Here is a 20,450-nt window from a genome sequence, read left to right as displayed (position 1 = left end):
CTCTTGTGACACAAATTGCTGAGTGTTGTCAGATACCATGGTCCTGGGGGATTCCTCAATGGCAAAAATAACTGACAGTGCATGAACCACAGCAGTTGGTGATGTGGAGGACAGACTGGCTATGTACGGGAAACTGGGCAACACATCGACCTCCAACAACCAAGAGTTCCCCCTGTCCCAGGGGTGCTCCAGGACTGGCTAAGGAGAGAACTGGTGCAGCCTGGTCCTGTACACATGCCCAGGAAGAACACACCAGATGTTCAATGACACAATCAATCACCAGCCAGTAGACGTGACGTCACATTGCCTTCATATGAGTCATACCCCAGTGTGATGCATGCGGCAATTGGAGTAAGAAATGCCGGGGAATGACCATGTGACAGCATTGCTCCACTGTGGCAAGCATAAGAACCTTCTGGACAGCACTGAGCTGATAATGTACAAGAAAAAAACGTATTTCACATCTGATCCACACCAAAGAGAAGCGCTGCAGCCAACCCAGTTGGACCACTGAAATGACATGCGAGAAAAATGGGCCAATGCCTACGGAGGTCACAACTTCATATCCCATCAACAGACAGTCCGACAGAGTTTGCCGCAAGGGTTTGCCTGCCAATCAAACTCCAGATCAGGCTCCACTGGTGGCTATGACAGCACATCACTGTCGGCATGCTGGCAGTGGATAGTAACAAATGTCACATCAATAGTTACTGAGAAGAGGGCCCACCACTGCAACTGGGGGATAGTCCCATCTGGCAGCTTGGAACAAGAGCCAAATAAGGATATCAGTGGCTTGTGGTCAATGATGTGGAGGAAATTCACCCCATACAGGAAGACATTAAACTTTTAACCCTGAAAATAACATCTAGTGCATCCTTTTCCACCTATGAATAATTATACTGCACAGTAGAAAGCATCTCTGGTGGTTAAGCGATGGGCTGCTCTGTGCCATCCAGGTTCTGATGGGACAGAATGGCACCAGTGCCATACTTGGATGCATCACAGGCCAGGGTTAAAGGTTTACCCAGCATAAACAAAGCCAGACAGGGAGTAAAGTACAAACACAGCTTGATAGACTAAAAAGCCCATTAACAATCCTCAGACCAGACAAACTCCATTCCCTTCTGGCAAACCCAGTTAAGAGGCTGCAGACATGCATGGTCTGGGGAACAAACTGAGCATAATACCAAATCTTACCCAAAAAAGACAGGAGCTCCTTCAGGTTCTTGGGCACTGGTGTGTTGACAATGGCCTTGATGTGGCCATATTTGGGGGCAAGACCATCTTTACCAAGCATATGAACCAAAAAATGCACACCTGGGGAGAAAAAACAGAACTTCTTCCACTTAGAATGAAGGCCATTCTCCAGAAGACATTGGAAAACCAACTGATTGTTTCATAAATGCTCCTCCCAAGTAGAGCCTGTGACCCAGATGTCATCAAGGTAACAGGAAATGTCCTTAATCAACTGTTCCAAATTCCATTGGTAAATTCCTGGTGTAGATGATATCCCAAAAGGCAAGTGATTAAACTAGTAAAGCCCAAGGGGGAACTGAGGACCTGGAAATCCCAAGAAATCGCATCCAACATGAACTGCAGATAAACGTCGTGCAAGTTAATGCGGAAAAAATACTGGGCCCACAGACAACTTCATCAAAAACTCTGTCTGCCACAGAACAGAATACGAACCTACAACAAAATGCATGTTGATCATCTGTTTAAAATCACCACAAAGGCACATGGCACCACTGGGCTTTACCAAAGCAGTGGCTCACTGAGTTGACGAAATAGGAAAAATGATACCCTGATCCTGCCAATGCTGCAGCTCAGCTTTTATCTTGTTGTGCACGGTGAAGGAAATGATTCAGGGATGAAAACATTTGGGTACTGACTGACAGCTTAAGAGAAACATGTGCCTCAAAATTTCTGTTTGGCCCAAGGTATTGTCAAATAGTAGGCTGTAGGATTGCAGTAACCAGTCCAGATCATGAACAGGAATGGATTGAGACACTGAATGCACTTCATCAATGATCTGGAAGCCAAAAACAGAAAACACATCAAGCCCCCATGTGGAGATGGGGAATTGGTCCTGAGCCTCTCCCTCTAAATGAATGCACTGTTTGCTATAAGACATAACCAGATGGAGCGAACACTGCAATTCTCTGCACCTAAAGAGCCTGCATGTATCTAAGTTAATTAGGGTGACTGTCTCTCCTGTATCTACCTGAAATTCTACTGGTCACCCATTCACTAAAAACAACATACACTGATGTGTCACATGAAAGGCCTCAAAGACAGCCCCAGAGTCCAGTGGAAACAGTGGAGTGTCTGATGACTGACTCATGGCCTGTCAACTGCCACAAACAGTTGCAAAATTACCTATCCACTGGTATACCCCACACACAGCCTCCAAGTGCAGACAGTCGTGGTGAAGAGGCAACAAATGACATTGGGGCCAGGATGCTAGCTCATCCAATGAGTGGAAGGATAATGATGGCGAGGACCTGAAAAATGCTGCTGGTGGGAATTATAAAGCTGCATGCAGCATGCCACTCCACTGGCTTCGCCAATGGCAGCAACACACGCTGGCTTGGCAGGAGACGAGGTCACCTGGGGTGTTCTGAGAGGCACCGGGAGCTGTTTACCATCCACACCCAATTGAAACCCCCATCAGTTCTAAGAAAGGACTGCTGTAAGCTCATGCGATTCCACAATTTGGGCAATACTGGCTAAACAAGGGTCGGACAAGGCTAACACCGCAGTCTGAACATCATGATCAGGAGCTAACTTGACAATAACACCCTGAATTAGTGGGTCTGCATAAGAGGTACCACATTTGGGACACTCAAAATGACACTTGTGTGAGAGGCCCTGCAAATTGGCAATCCAGGCCACATACGATGGCCCAGGGCACTTGTGGTGCTGGTTAAACTGCAACTGCACTGCCACCACATGGATTTGATGCCCATAATACTGCATAAGCAACAAAAAAGCTCATCAAAGGGAACTTTCTCGGGTTCAGTGGAGGGCTTCAAATTTTGGAGAACTCCACATAAACCTGTGCTGCTGGACGACAACAACAACAAGGCAGCCATATCAACTGGATCAACGATATGTCTTACCTAGCAGTGCAGCAAAAACTGATGCAAGTAATTCTCCCACCTTTCCATCAGCTCATTGAAACCAGGAAACTGCATAAGGGACGGCAGAGAAAACTGAAAAGCTGGTGCACGACTTCCCCAACAGTGAGGCAAGGGTGTAAAGCAAGTCCGCATTTTGGGTTATCAGCACCTGCATCTGCTCTTGTTGCTGCTGCTGCTGTGCAACTGTTCCTTCCAACACTACAGAAATTCTGGGTCCATGGTATCCCAAGTGAACACTGGGAAAAGGGAAAAGAAAATATAGGGGTATTACATGTTTAATAATCACTGTCAATGGCAGTTAAGTACCTGCACGAGCTGCTTCACTACATGGCTGGCACAGATATTTCACAAGCTAATGGTGGCTCAGTAATAACTGGAGAACAGAACCCCATGAGAGGGAAACGTACTCATGGTGCAAGTTAATCTACAGGAAGCATAGAGTCTGAACACATGTAGAGATGAGCACGGGAAGAACTCAGCACATGGCTAGCATGAACGGCTAGTGGCTAAGTACTTGGCACTACATATGACACAATATGCTAGGTGATGTCTGTGCTGGTCAAACTGTGAGTGAGCACTGGTACACCTGGCCTCCTGCCACTTGCAGGTAAATTCCTCCGGCAGTGGGTCTGCTCAAACCTTGTGTCACACGCGCTTTTTGTGGCAGGTTCCTGCATTATTCCACTATGCCAACTCATCTGCCTCCATACAGATGTGCACTGGCAGTGATACTACATCTTTGATTGAGGGGACCATAAAATTCTACTTCGGGAACTAAAATATTGTGACATTAATGGTATCTCTGAAATACGGACTGTATCTTAGTTCCACCACAATAGAAAGCTTATGACAAACAAGTGTTTTACACTAATAAAACTAAACTCAAAATGTAACTGAACAGACCTACAACTGTTTCACAGAGAACAGTTTATGTTTTGGGGTCTCAATTTTGAACAAATAAAACCTGCAGAACTAGTTGTCGGTGTCCAACAGACATATTTCAGTGAGCAACCAAGAGTTCTTCAGTGCCCCTGATGATGGAAACAGGGTTGTTCACTGAACTAGTGTGCCCGTTGGACACCAAGTACCAGCAGTACATAAATTGACTGTTCTGTCAATAAATACACTGAAAGAAGATAAAGACTCATCAGCAAAACTAACTTGCTGGTATCACAGAGTGACATAAGTTGACACAAACTGATTGAAATATTATGGATAAAACTCTTTTCAGTCCACTTGACTAACAAACTGGAATACACACATGGATAAACAAATCAAGATTACTCGAACACTCCATGGGTGTACTAACGAACCATAGTGTCCAATGGGCACAATATTTCAGTGCTCAGACATGTCACCATCGTCAGATGAGCTGATGAACTGAGCTCCTGAGGGTGGATGGCTGTCTTAAATCCCCTCCCCCTGTGAGGCGTTCTCTCCGCAGTCCACACCCGCACATCGGCACTCACTGAGATGCTGGCGTCAGCATCTGTGGTGGCGTCGGTGTAATTGCCTCTTCTGCCCTGGTCACCCGTTCATTTTCTTTGCTGAGCATCTTTTTAATTAGACTCAGTGCTGGTTCCCACGCCTTGCTGAGGTTATAGCCACAATCTCGGTTGATGAGTCTGTCCCTGGTACAAATTTCGATAGCCTCTCTAACAATTCTGTTCCAGTATTTAGATGTCTGTACCAAGACCCTGGTATGCTGGTAGTCCATCTTGTGATTTTCAGACAAACAGTGCTCTGCGACCACTGACTTGCTGGGGTACCTAAGCCGAGTGTGCCTCTGATGTTCTCAGCAACGATCTCTGATGGTGCGCATTGTCTGTCCAATATAAGTCTTCCCACACTGACACGGAATCTGCTATATGCCGGCCTTCCGCAAACCGAGATCGTCTTACTATTCTTCTCAAATTGTGATGGAATGTTTATGACAAATTTCATTGGTGAAAATACGTATTTCTCTGGAGCAATTAAAATGCCTAACTCCTTGAAGAGGTATCAACATGACAACTGTGAGTGAACATCACATATCATTCTTCCAGCTCGCTTTTGTGTGATCAGTACTTTCTTTCCAAGTGATGAGTTACACCAGAAAATTATTCCATAACATATTATTGAGTGGAAATAAGCTACATGTGTCAGGAGGTTCATTCATTTGTTTGTTTCAAAAACTAGCAATTACACAAAGAGCAAAAATAGCTGAGGCTCAGTTCAGGACATTTTTGACTTAAACGAGTCATCACTGTGATGACTTTAAAACCATGATTTATTAATTTTAACAACATGGTGCTAACTTATTTTTGATATGGCAATATCCTATTTTCTTAAGGAATTATCTTCTATGGCAGTGCAACCAAAGTAAATAAAGTACACACTCAATAAAAGTGAACGGTATGAGTTCCGTTTAGAGTAGATTATTGGACATCTTGCATAGACTCTTTAAAGGTGTTGCAATTTTTCCTCTCATTGCACTAAACATATAATACTGTGCTTCACAGTAAATGTACTCCAAAAGCAGTGGTTGAGTGCAGCCCTGCAATCAGCAAGTACTGTACCTCCCTCCATCATCATAGGGAATAGGTTGGGGAATCATGTGGAGACTTGGGTAAATGAGGAAATTGGTCTTGAGAGAAATGCTTGAAGAAATCCAGGCTGTCTTTATATTCTCTGTCATATTACACAACAATTACCTTAATTTGCAGATCAGTGCAAATTGAGTACTGGAAGCTTCTTCATTTTTCCATTCAGTTGCACTACGAATCCTGATTTATTTTGCAACATGACTGCCACTACATAAATTCTATGCCAAACTTATATTTTCGACAATTTCATCAACACTGCTATGAATGTTAGATCCAGCTGTGAGGCTCCAATATTTAACTTTCATTCAGAACCAAAGAACATGCAACAAACCCTGCCACTGAACACTGTACGCCATTGTCTGAATGAGACACATGATTGTCATGTTTGATAATAGCAGCATGAAAAATTATTCTACCAGAAAGGGACCTAAATGTTCAGCTGCAACTGCCGAGTATTATTTTATTCCTCAAAAGGCACAAGGTCTCTGCTAAAAGTAGTGTAATTTTGCAGCTCATTCGAACAACACAATTGATTCATTTTTTACTCTTCTCCTTCCTCTTCTTTTAAAACCTTGCAGATGCTCGTGTCCTTCACATTTTCCATACTCTTTGACATGTTGAGATATAAACCGTCTTTGTAAATTAAGCTTCCTGATCGTAGAAAGCACCCTACAGTTCACCACAAATTTTGTGAATGAATCTTCTTGTGTAAAATTATAAGATTACTCAGAATACAATTGAAATGCGAATACATTGTCATTGTTATGCAATGCCAACTCGCCCTGGTGCTATTTGATGGCACCACTGTCAAAATACATTCCCCTATTTCACACGTGGCATTTGTCCTGTTTTATCAAACCACATGGTGCACATACATTCCCCCCATTCCCCACCACACTGCAACTGCTCCATTCACAAGCAAGAGTGTGAGCAAGCACGAGAACTCACACTCAAAATCAGCAGGTTGTTAAGCTCTAATACAATATTTCAGCTAGTAGTCTGTGCTGCTGACAGTAAAAATCAGTCAATGTTGAACTGCAATTTACACCATCCCCATAAATGATGCAAAAACAATTTTTGTGCAGGCTTTGAAACTTTGTCTAATGTTAACATTGCGGTTTTGTATTCTGGTGCAAAGGTCTTCAACAAGTTCCCATAAGACACAAAGAAATGATAGGAAATCTGTAAATAGTCAAAAGAAAGTGAAAATGATGTGCGATTAGGCACTGTGGCTACAAATTACCTGATTATACAGATTAAAGGTTTGAAGATTCCCATTAACTGTGTGGTAACTAAAAATGTCCATTGTAAGCAGAACTTGATTGTTACAAATGTAGATAACTACTATTTCATGGCAAAAATGTCAATGTAATCACATAGGTTCAATGGTTCAAATGGTTCTGAGCACTATGGGACTTAACTTCTGAGGTCATCAGTCTCCTAGAACTTAGAACTACTTAAACCTAACTAACCTAAGGACATCACACACATCCATGCCCGAGGCAGGATTCGAACCTGCAACCGTAGCGGTCGCGCGGTTCCAGACTGTAGCGCCTAGAACTGCTTAGCCGCTCCGGCCGGCCTAATCACATAGGTATTAAGTTAAGAGTAGGAGGTAGTTGGTTAGATAAAGGGAACCTGTCAACTGAACAAAAGATGCCACAGGTCTGTAATTAACTGCTAATTTATGTTCAATAATTTCTCTGTGGTACAGGAGTTATCAAGGAGAAAAAGGAACCACTTAATACAACTACAGAAGTATCAGTATTCTTCATGATCTTAATACATTACAGTTAATTTAACCTGAGTACACACAATAGTGTTTAGTAGTTTAACAACAGTTAACTATAACCAGTTTCTAACAAGTGCTTATCTTTGTTAAAAAAATTGCACGAATAGTTTCACATGGCTGAAGTTCCTTCTTCAAAATGGGATGTATTAAATACAGTGAACAAGTAGATAAATAGCTGAAGGAACAAATATAATTTTCTTAGATTTGTTAGTATTCAGCTGCAGCTTTTCCATACTGATTTACAAACATCACAGAGTAATTCCACTGAAGAAAATTGATTTAAACATGAAAGTCTCTTTTCTTACCATTACAGCAATACACCATCTGACGTACTTCATCTACAGTAGGAAAAGTGAACAGAACATCTCCGCCCTCAGCTAAGCCACGAACTTCAACAGCATGCTGGGCCTGAGCCAACAGCAAACGATCAGGTGGAGCAGTAGTTACTGCCAATGGTTCCTCACATTTATGGATGTCCTGATTTGCAAAATGATGAACTGATATTACTCGCACCATTCTTCAAAAATCTGGAAAAAAAAAGACATCAAGGAAATGAAGAGAATTAAAAGAAGGTTATTAGAACACATGTCTATATGAAAGACCCCTCTGTTTTACTGACAATCTGGAATATTACACATATACAGTAAATTATTGTTCTCACTATTTTTTGTAACATGAAAATGGAATAAACGGTGCAACACTGAAGGACTATTGAGTCTAAACACACAATATTGGCAAATGTGCAGTGCAAAATCCAGGTTTTACAGCATGAGCACAGTGTGTGACTTCTCAGTCTGCAGTATTTTAATTGTGATTCAGGTTAACACATCTTTGACTAAATATGTATTTACAGCCATGGGGAGACAAATTTAATATGTCAGTTACATGTTATTCTCTAATTACAACTCTAGGAATCTTGTTTTCCAGCTTCTGTGGACAAAATGGTAATTTATTTTACTTAATTTTGTCTCTGTTACCAAATGTTGTTAAAACTTCTAAGCATAATTAAAATATAGTTTTAAGCTCTATTACTGAAATGCATTGGTGTTGTGAAAAAGCCTATGAGCTGTGCTGCTGAGGTATGTAGTGTACTCAACATGGTGGATCCGCCCTCACAGCAGGGTGCATGGTGAATGGTACTGCACTCATGTCGCTCAAGGAGGGGGGCCAATGTGGAGGCTGGTCATCTGGCCTTGCCTATTTGTCCCGTGAGTGAACAGGTGGCGTTCCAATGTTATGCACATTATAGCGGCCCTTAGGAAGATAGTATTCAGGGGCGGAAAGAAGCCAGTGTGCACTCAGTATGTCTGCCAGGGCAGGGGGGGCCTCATCTGATATGTGGAGACAGCCCTTCCTTCTGTTATCGAGTGAGCAGGGTGAAGTCATCTACAAGTTGTGGCTACATTAGCACCAATGATGCCTGTCACAAGAGTTGTGGGACCATCCTTAGTTCACACAGGCGACTGGTAGAGCTGGTGAAGGGTGATGAACTTGTGCACGGAGTGCAAGTAGAGCTCACAATTTTCAGAATTGTTCCCAGAGTCTATTGGAGTCCTTTGGTTTGGAGTCGAATGGAGGGTCTGTACCAAAGGCTTTGTCAACTCTGTGACAGTCTTGGCTACAGATTTCTGGACATGTTTTATTGGGTGGGGATTTGTACAATTCTCCTTGACAGCTCATGGGTTCACTACACAAAGGAAGCAGCTTCTTAGGTAGTAGAGTACTTGTGGAGTCACAAGGACATTTTGGGGTTGGGTTTGGTTGTTTGTGGGAAGAGACCAAACTGCGAGGTCATCAGTCTTGTCGAATCAGGGAAGGATGGGGAAGGAAGTCGGCCATGCCCTTTCAGAGGAACCATCCCGGCATTTGCCTGGAGCGATTTACGGAAATCATGGAAAACCTAAATCAGGATGGCCGGACACGGGATTGAACCATCGTCCACCCGAACAAGGACATTTTTTTAGGCAAGGTGATAGTTTGAAGTACACCGACGAACATTTGCCAGTTGATACGCAGATAAGGAAGTCGACCACATTCAGAGTGAAGGCAACTCACAACTCATTAACAAGTTCCTGAATTTACTACTCTCCAAGAAAGTTCTGGCACTCAAATTATTCTTGGGACTGAGAGCTGGTTGACCCAAAGTAGAAAGTTTTGAGATATTTAGCGAGTCATGGAATGTATTTTGGAAAGATAGATTAGATGCCATCGGAGGGGGAGTGCTTGTTGCAGTTGGGCTCTGAGCACTATGGGACTTAACATCTTAGGTCATCAGTCCCCTAGAACTTAGAACTACTTAAACCTAACTAACCTAAGGACATCACACATCCATGCCCGAGGCAGGATTCGAACCTGCGACCGTAGCAGTCCCGCGGTTCCGGACTGCAGCGCCTAGAACCGCACGGCCACCGTGGCCGGCTTGTTGCAGTTGATAAAAATATGTTATCCACTGAGAGGGAGAGTGTTCATTGCAGCTGACAAAAATATTATCTCTATTGAGGTCAAAGTTGAGTGTGACAGTGAAATTATCTGGTTGTGTATAACAGGTCAAGGTGAAATCAAGTTAACTGTTGGATGTTTTTATTGGGCACTCAATTCTGCTGTGACAGTTCTAGAGTCATTCAAAGAAAGTCTATGGTCAGCAGCACATAAATACCTAGATCATGCAATATTAGTTGGAGCAAATATAAACCGGGACATCTATTACGGATTCTTTGTGGGAGGGGGGAGGGGAGGGGAGGGGGGTACAGACAGACAGTCCTGCAAAGTACTTTTCAACACAATTTCTGAAAACTGTCTTGAGCAGGTAATTCGGCAGCCAATATGCAATGGAGATATCTTAAGACCTTGTAACTATGAACAGGCTGGATGTTATCGATAGTGTCAGTATAGAGACAGGAATTAGTAGTCATAATGTCATCATAGTGACTGTGGGTACGATAGTTAATAAATCAGTCAAGAAGGCTAGGAGATTGCTTCTGCTAGAAAGAGCAGATAAGCAGTTGTTAGAATCTCACTCAGACAATGAATTGACATCACTCAGTTCCAGTAAGATGGAAACAGAAGAATTAAGGGCAAAGTATAAACAGTTTGCAAATCGTGGTTTGGAGAAATACATGTCTAGTAAGCGTATTACAGATGGAAAAGACCCACCATGGTTTAACAACAAAATTTAGAAAATGCTGAGGAAGCAAAGGCTGTTTCACTCTTGATTAAAAAAGAAGGCACAAATGGTGACAGGCAAAGGTTAGTAGAGATTCACGTGTCTCTGGAAAGATCTATGTGCAACACTTACAACTGTCACCTCCATATTTTAGCAAAAATCTGGCCGAGAACCTAAGTAAATTCTGATCCTTTGTATTCCACCCAGTCTCTCGTTGACCAATCTGGTGTTGCAGTCGAAGACAGCAAAACAAAAGCTTAAGTTTTTTACACATAAAAATTATTCACACAGAAGATTCATACAAAAATATTGTCATTTTACCTTTGTACAAAGTGCCATATGGATGACAAAGTAATAAGCATCCCTGGCATAGAGAAGTTACTAACAAATAACTCGCTGGTCCAGTTGGAATCCCAGCTGGGCTTTACAAAGAGTACTCTACAGCATTGGACCCTCACTTAGCTTGCATTTATCACAAATCTCTAACTCACCACAAAGTCCCAAGTGACTGGAAAAAATTGCACGACTCCTGTATATAAGGGTAAGAGAATGGACCTGCAAAATTACAGATCAATATCCGTAACATTGGTTTGCTAGAGAATTCTTGAAAATATTATCGGTTCAAATACAATAAATTTCCTTGAGACTGAGATACTTATGTCCATAAGTCAGCATTGTTTTAGAAAGCATTGCTCATGAGAAACTCAGCTTGAGCTTTTCTCACACAATATATTGCAAACTACAGTTGAAGAGCAGCAGGCAGATTCCAGATTTCTAGATTTCCGAAAAGCATTTGACACAGTGCCCAACTGCAGGCCGTTAATGAAGGTACAAGCATATGGAATAGGTTCCCAGATATGTGAGTGGTCTGAAGACTCCCTAAGTAATAGAATCCAGTATGTTGTCCTCGACGGATAATGTTCATCAGAGACAAGGGTGTTGTCGGTGAGTGCCCCAGGGAATTGTGATAGGACTGCCATTAATTTCTTTATACATAAATGATCTGGTGGACACGGTGGGCAGCAATTCCCAGTTGAGTGTGTATGGGAAGGTGTTGAAGTTGAGTGGATGTAGGAGGATACAAGATGCTTTAGACCAAATTTCTAGTTGGTGTGATGATTGGCAGCTAGCTCTAAAAGTATAAAAATGTAAGTTAATGCAGATGAGTAGGAAATACAAACCTGTAATATTCGGATTCAGTGTTAGTAGTGTTGTGCTTAACACAGACATGTCATTGAAATATTTGGGCTTAATGCAGCATAGCCATAAGAAATGGAACTAGCATGTGAGGATTGTGGTAGGGAAGATGAATGGTCAACTTCAGTTTATTGGAAGACTTTTAGAAAGTGTGGTTCATCTGTAAAGGAGACTGGATATATGACATTAGTGCAAAATACTCTTGAGTACTGCTCAAGTGTTTGGGATCTGTACCAGGTCAGATTAAACGAAGACATTGAAGCAATTCAGAGGCAGGCTGCCAAATTTGTTACCAGTAGGTTTGAACAACATGCAAGTGTTACAGAGATGGTTCGGGAGCTCAAACGGGAATCCCTGGAGGGAAGGTGACGTCCTTTTTGAGGAAGACAATTGGGAAAATTTAGAGAACCAGCATTTGAAGCTGACTGTAGGATTATTCTACTGCTGACAACACATTTTCGTGTAAACAGCACAAAGATAAGATATGAGAAATTGCAGTTCATGCGGAGGCATATGGACAGCAGTTTTTCCCCTCACTCTATATGCAAGTGGAACAGTAAAGGAAATGACTGGTGGTGGTACAGGGTAAGCTCCACCACACACTGTACGACGGTTTGTAGATTATGTACATAGATGTAAATGTAGGACAACAGGACTAAAATTTCCTGTACAGACATCTTGTGACACATAGTACACAAACTCTGCTTGATGGATAATATAAGGATATTATTAATCAGTAATTATAATAATTATTATTTTTGAAAATGTGACAAAATTTTTTCCAATATAAAATAACGCACTCTAACATTCTATGGTCATATTAAAACAACAGATCCAACAAGATTAACTAGACAACTTGAAGAGTTCTATGAAACTTGCAGAACAGCTAAAATTAAAACAACAAATTGGATTGCTGCTGTAAAAGACGATTTGAAAAACTGTGATAAGACAATACAGAAATATCTGTAGGCAGAAAATTCATAACTAGAAAGTAGGCCAGGCAGAAAAACCCAAAAAGATGAGAGCTACTCGATTTGATGATAGGAAAATACACCATTGTATGGGAATGAATGTAACATGGACACAAAGAAAGGCTAAATGAAAATCCTGGAATGCTCTTTTCTGGACATTGTGTGGCCCAATGTGACCCAAATGTGAATTATAATAACAAACCATCTGAACAGGCCCTGATAGGCCCAGTAGTACTAACCAACCACCATGTCATCCTCAGCCGATAAAAATCGCTAAATGCAGTTATGGAAGAGCACGTGGTTAGCACACTGGTCTCCTGGTCGTTGTGGGTTTTCATGAGCAGAGCCACAACATCTCAAGCAAGTTGCTTCTCAATTGGCCTCACAAGGGCTACATGCACCCTGCTTGCCAACAGTGCTCGGCAAACCTGAATGGTCACCAAGCCAAGTGCAAGCCTCGCCCAACAGCACTTAAATTCGGTGATCTGACTGAAACCAGTGTTTCCACCTTGGAAATAATAATAATAATAATAATAATAATAATAATAATAATAATAGGATTGGCATGTCAATCAGGATTTTGTAATGTTAGTTGTACAGGGTGGCTGATTCCCCTCCTGTTGCCCCTTCCCCCTCTACCCCAGGATGAAATTTGTGCACCCCATCTGTCTGTGTCTATTGTTACCCCAAGTGAAAGTGGGGGGACATTTTGGAAATGTCTGTGAATTGTGTAACTGATATCGGATGTGAGTACAAACCCAGTATTCACCTAGTGAGCAGTGAAAGACCACCTAAAAACCACATCCATGTTGGACCGCACTCCAACTGTCATTGTTAACCCACTGGGCAGATAAATACAGGGCTGGAGGGCCTACCTGAATCGCAAAAGTGGCATGCTAGTACACATGACTATCTGGGTGGGGGAATGGTGGTAATATTGATGATGATAATAATAGCAATAAAAATAATAATAATATTATTAATAATTATGATGACTCCTCACACAGCAATGTGTGCCTTTATACAGTAATTTACTGTCTTGAAAATTTGTATCTTTGCTTGCAGCAGACTGCCACGTTCCTTCAGTTTATGTTGTAGTGACAACTGGCTTATCAGTCACTGGGTATCTAAGTTGCACAGATGTTCAGTGGGAGCTAAGCGAAGCAAAAGAAGAAGTATACACATTTAATGGAGACATTTGGAACATGGGGAATGACATGAGGCCGTGCACAATGCTGCTGGAAGGAAGAGTGAGTATGTTTTAATAGTTCACAGAGGACAAGGTCATTAAAATGCAACTTTGACTGAGAAAGAATGGCAAAGGATATTAGCCTTGCCATTTTCAAAGGAACCAATTCACAATTTGCTTAAAGTGATTTAGTAAAAACCATAGGAATCCTAAATGAGAATGGCCGGATGGGACTTTGAACCCTGCTCCTCCTGTATTAAACACTATGAAACCTGAGTCAAGTGATACAGTGCTTCTTGTATGACAGCCTGTGGCGATTTTTTTTATAATTTCTCGAAAGTCTCATTCTCTCTTCCAGTGACTTCTATACAAAAAGGTAATAGTGCCAGTGAATGGCTTGTCACTGGGTAGTTCTCAACGAATACAGGAACATAATTAGTCAGCCTGAGAGCACTACAGAAGTACTAAACAAATCTAGTGGAAAAACATGACCCACAGAAAGAATTACTCTTACAATTCAAAATACATCCCAAAGAAGTCAAGAAACCTATTACTTCCTCTCACATACTTCTTGCTTAATGCCAGTCACATTAATATTCCAGAAATTGAAGCTTAAATGGAGGTATGTTTACTGTCATTTCTCCCACACTTATCCTTGATTCGAATACGGAAGAGAAAAAATTATAGTGCCAAGCTATGCACCTTCCACCACAGAATTTTCCACACTTAGCCATTAATTCCACAATTTATCCAGATATTTGGATTCACAGACATAAATTGAGGTTCAACAAGTTTTTAACTTTTTTTTATGATGGCAGCTGACATTTAAGTTATGGTACATAAATGCTTAATATGATGTAGTGCATTAAAAGAGCAGTTAAGTGTTGTAAGGGAAGCAGTGGTGAATAAATGTACTGTGGAGCTCTGGAAAATATTCTCAGTGGCATAACCAGATGTCTGCAAGATGTACATGTGTAAACCCAATACATAATTCTAATCAGGCCTTCTTTCTTTTGTAAAATGAAAACTTATTGCCTAGAATATTATGCTGTAGAACATTACTGAATGAAAACATGCAAAATATGTGAACGTAACAAATTCTATGTCCCCAAAACTGGCAGTTAATTGCGGCAAAAGTACGTGAAGCCAAATGTTTCAGCATGTCTACTACGTGATTTTCCTCTTTAGGTTCTCATCAACATGCACACCCAAGTACTTCAAACATCCTGCTTTGTTTATTTACTTTTGTTGGTACACTATGTTAGCAGGAGATAGCGTATTTTGGCAGTGCAGAACTGGACAAGCTTCTTCCAAGTTTAAATGTAGTCCATGTGTGGAAAAAAAGGTAATAACTATTACAGAAACCTTATTTACTGTTCTCTTCATTGGCACTTCCAGGCTCCGCATGATAATAATATTGTATCTATCCCAAAACAAACTAATTCTGCCCGCTATTCAAATAAAATGGAAGATAATTAACATAGAGCAAGAAAAGTAATGGCTGAGGATCAAACCCTGAAGAGCACTTACGGTGATTTCTAGACACCATCTTTGTTTAAAAAAATAAGACAGTTTATATGTTATATATCACAACAGACAAAGGTGTCTGTAGCCACTGGAGGCAGTGCCACATGTTAACCTAAAGTTGTAACACAACACACGTCATATTAATATAAATAAACCCACCTGATGATGAGATTTAAATCTCTGAAATTCATTGTGGAAAAAAATTAAACAGCGACTGGCAACAGTAAACTTTTCATGTCATTCTACATCTTGTGTATTACGCTGAGTATCCTACTGTAATTTTTTGCATCATGTTTCTAAAACAGGAAGTAAACCAGGCATGTGCTCAACTGCGTTTCAGCAAAAATTTAAGTTCTCTAATAGAATCTTATGACTGATACAGTCAAATGCTTTTGATAAGCCAGGGCTCCCACCTGGTGATAGATTATCATTTAAAATATTTATTATGTGCTCAGTGACTTTATAAACAGGTATCTCAAGAAAGCAGCCCTCTTGAAATTCAAACTGGGATTGCTTCATTACAACACAGGTGGCTGCAGTCCTTGAGTTCATTTATCTTCTCAAAAACTTTGGAAAATTGGGTAAGGAGTGAGACTGACCCATAGTTATTGATATTGGTGGAGTGGCCTTTCTTGTAGAGAGACCTAACACTCCAGAATGAGATTTTCACTCTGCAGCACAGTGTGCGCTGATATGAAACTTCCTGACAGATTAAAACTCAGATGGTAGAGCACTTGCCCGTGAAAGGCAAAGGTCCAGAGTTCGAGTCTCAGTCCAGTACAAAGTTTTAATCTGTCAGGAAGTTTCAGACCTAACATTGTTACATTTTAATTTGTCTGGAAGAAACCTCTGAATTAATGGTATATTGTTCATGTGGCTAAGAACATTACATATTGTATAAAGGAAGGAAGATCACAGTTTACTGTCCCCTTGATAATGATGTCATTAGAGACAGAGGTTGGATTCAGAAAAGGCAGGCAGAGAAAGGCAATCAGTGACATCATTTTAAAGGAACTGTCCCAGCATGTGGCCTTATGCAATTTAGTGAAATCATGCAAAACCCAAATCCAGATGGGTAAATGGTGAACGAACCACTTTCTTCCCAAATAAGAGTCCACTGTCTTACCACAGTGCCACTTGACTTGTTACATATTACACACACAAAAATTTCGGTGTCTCAAGTGATATCATCAACTAGGTATGAACTTATACTCTTAAGGTCCATGACCATTTTCATTTCACTAAGTTTCCTCCATATTTTTTCTTCACTGCATGATTTTGTTCTCTCTTAACTCATTTACTGAGGGTATATTCACTGTATTTCATATGTGATTTAAATATTTCTGAATACTTTTATCATATCATTTTAAATCAGAATTTGCTAATATACAAATGACTAATAAATATTCACACAACAGTTGAAAGACGGAAGGAAGGAAGAGTAGGGTTTGCCATCCGATCAATGAGGGGATCATTTGAGTCGAGCACTAGCTCAGATTGGGAAAGACATTTGGCCATGTCATTTTTAAGTACAATATTGTTGACTTTTATTGCCACTCACAAATGTTGCACTAAAACTGGTACACTGATGATACGACAAACTTAATAATGTAATGAGAATAATAGAAGTCATGTTTCACACTGCAATAATGAAAAGAATAAGGGATTCAATGAAGCTGTATCAGTGTCTTATTTGGAATTCAAAACAATGAGAAATGAGGAATAAGAAGTATACAGATTAATACAAATATTTTTTTTTTTTTTTTTAAAAAGGGAGCAAGACTGGATCCTGGAAATGTGTAACATACTTCCAAAGGATGCAGACTGCAACCCACGCATGACACCAACTCTTGCACAAAGCACAAGATTGTCATTTTCTTATACTTTCATTCTTAAAACTGCAATTAGGAAAACTGTGAGAGACATTCTTGGTATAATATTAATTTGTATAATCAGTAAAAGACTGTTTGGGAGATGACTGGAAAAATCACGTGGGAGCTGTTGCAAGGGGGTAACAACTTACTCTCATGAAAGGTTCTCATGTACCTTTAGAGAGTATGCATTCAAAAGTGCTTGTCAGATCACTGTAATGAAGCCACAATATATTACACATACATAACATGTGGGAATGGTAAGAGATTAGGGCCTGTATGGAGTAAAGACGAAAGTCAATTTTCCATTCCAGGACTTACTATTGGAACAGTAATGAGGGGAATGAACAATACAAAGTACCTTCCATCATGCAACATACGGTAGCTTCCAGAAAATATAGGCATGTAAAACTTGAATGGGGGCTGGAAAACTCTACAACGTCTTGTGCAACCTTTAAAGAGTCTTCATGGCTAGACTGAATGATTGAAGCCAAGTTACAAATTTAATAAAAAACTTTGGAAATACTAAATATGTAAAATAATAAGTATCTAATTACCAACTGAATACAAGCAAATGATTATATGATTATAAGTCATGTGTTTAATGTTTATACATGTTAGTATACGTAACGTCAAGGTTTAACAAGACTATGAAAGTGAACGACATAACCGCAGCATTCACTGAAATTTTGAATCGCCAAACGAGTGTCCCACTTACACTAAAGTGTTATTTGACGCATATACGATGGTACGAATAGCGTGGGGTAAATACAATGAAAGCAGATTCGAATTTTCAACGTGGTGATCTAGGTGTTTACGGCGAATTGGGTACGACTTCATAACGTATGTCGTCATGACTGGTGCCGTTAAATGCATATAGATTTACTTTACTTTCTAACACAACAATAAAAAGTGGTGGTCGCGTTAGTTTTCACGAGCTATATGTATTCGTCTGGACTTGACACATATCGTATGATATTTTGATCATCAACACAACTGTTTTTAGAGTTTCCTTCTGCTATACCGAAAATTGATGACAATACTTCATAAAGTATCTTTTGGGCTGCTTACACTAAAGTTTCGCCACCCAATTTTTATTGATTTCGGGTGCTTTGTAGCCAATGTCAAAACTAATAATCAATATACATATTATCATCTCAATAAATAACAATTCAAACGATATCATGCGGATTTAGGGAAAAACAAACAATTTGTATTTACTGTTTACTTTACCTTATCCTAAGTCAATCACTGTAAAGACATTCCTATTTCCTATGTGGACTACTACATAGAAATCTAACTAGATACTGCAGGTCGCAGGATACTGCAGGGAATTTATACACTGCGCGGAAGTTGTGAACAAAAATTGTATTTCTATTTTATTTTGTAATATTATTTCAAAAGTAAGAAAAAATACAACTTACAGGAAAGTTGACAGTTATGAGATAGTCTCTGCGTGTGACCATCACAAAGAGAATGAGTATTGTCAATTGTTTTGCTTCTAGCGGTATATCAACTGTAAGATATGCAACGAAAATGATGTGTGTGTGTCAGCAGTGTATTAGGAATTTAAGTGAAAAATATATATGTTTAGTAACAATTGCTACTGTATTCAGCAGAAATTGAACTACGATTCGTTGGACATGGCCCTTTGCTCTGAAAATGAATTCAGTGAACAGTGGATCGTAATAATTGTGCGTTGCGGTAAACGCTTGGACAGATCATGGGAGTATTCGCTGTATTTCGAATGTGATTTTAAACTTTTTGGTAAGCTTCAGTGATAATATTTTAATCAAAACTTGCAGAGCTTGCTTATGCACAAATATACGATGCTTTTTAGAACGATAGATCAGACTGGTTTTGTTCCCCTGCAAATAAAGTTTGTACTTGAATGATTGTAAACACTAGCAGTCAACTCAATTCCATAGTTTAGGGTAATGGTGCACGTGCCATATTTCGCGGAAAGGTTTCGCAAGCTGTGTTCGATGGAGATTAAGTATATTTGCCGGGCTAGGAGACGAATCTGGTCCGGGAAAATGTTTTACTCTCTCAAACTTTCAAATATGCGTACAATTTGTTGTAGAATAAAAACTCATTCTGGAGTTTCCTAAGTATTATCTGTGTCTTAATAGAACCATTAGCTGTAAATAATTAGAGTGTTTAGCTCACATTATGTACCTTCCTCCCCTCCTCTTTCTGCATGGGTAGTACAACTGACGACGCTTCCTTTACCTTTGCTCAGCTTTGTATGCAGATGTGACATTAGCTGTCAGTAGAACAACACATTTAAATCTGCCAGTGGAACAACGTGTAACTGGATTTCAAAGCAGTCCTCTGCTGGAAAGCATTTTGTATTTTATTTTTAGGTGTGTTAGTGAACCTGTAGCTTTTTAATTAAACAAGAAACTTGACATTCACTTTGGTATACTTAGTTCCAGGTTTCCATTACCCATAAAAAAAGCTTTGAATCCCATAGTTCATTTATTCAAAATCCTTGCTCACTGTTAAGGCATTACTTGGTATATACATTATCAGGAAACACATTCTAGAGTATTACAGAAACCCCCCTCCCCCCCCCCCCCCCTCAAGGGTATCAATGTTTGATTTGTTTCAGACTGATTGGCAAAATTTTCTGTATGGAGTTGTGGCTTTGAACTAGTACATTATTTTCCTGCTACAAAATTAGGTTGTTCGCCCTCCCATCTCTGCTTTTATTTTTTTAAATGTTGATGTTATATAGGCATCATCTCTTGACATTGAGCCTACTAAGAAACTGCACTATCTGCATTTTTAGTTTTGTCACCCATTCCCAATCAAATATTGCACCCCTAGAAATCTATGACTTCATTGAGCCAACATGTTGCCGGCCGGGGTTGCAGAGCGGTTCTAGGCGCTACAGTCTGGAACCGCACAACTGCTACGGTCGCAGGTTCGAATCCTGCCTCGGGCATGGGTGTGTGTGATGTCTTTAGGTTAGTTAGGTTTAAGTAGTTCTAAGTTCTAGGGGACTTA

At 40.3% G+C, this 20,450-nt stretch overlaps 1 protein-coding gene across 2 annotated transcripts in view; it reads right to left on the bottom strand.

The window, feature by feature from the left end:
- LOC126183675 (Hermansky-Pudlak syndrome 3 protein homolog) overlaps positions 1-18,692 on the bottom strand; it is a 175,769-nt gene extending 157,077 nt beyond the window's left edge. The window contains exons 1-2 of one of the 2 annotated variants that reach the window (XM_049925839.1): positions 18,672-18,692; positions 7,826-8,047 (exon numbers count right to left, since the gene is read on the bottom strand). In XM_049925839.1, the coding sequence (XP_049781796.1) occupies positions 7,826-8,036 (211 nt within the window). In that variant the 5' untranslated portion in view covers positions 8,037-8,047; positions 18,672-18,692. Of the gene's footprint in view, positions 1-7,825; positions 8,048-18,509; positions 18,643-18,671 lie in introns of those variants that run through there. The other variant, XM_049925838.1, reaches the window with a different exon arrangement.
- Between the last annotated feature and the right edge of the window lie 1,758 nt (positions 18,693-20,450).

The sequence above is a fragment of the Schistocerca cancellata genome, chromosome 4 (assembly GCF_023864275.1).
Source record: "Schistocerca cancellata isolate TAMUIC-IGC-003103 chromosome 4, iqSchCanc2.1, whole genome shotgun sequence".
Lineage (NCBI taxonomy): Eukaryota > Metazoa > Arthropoda > Insecta > Orthoptera > Acrididae > Schistocerca > Schistocerca cancellata.
The sequence above is the reverse complement of the archived record's forward strand: the minus strand, read 5'-3'. Positions and strand labels throughout refer to the sequence as shown.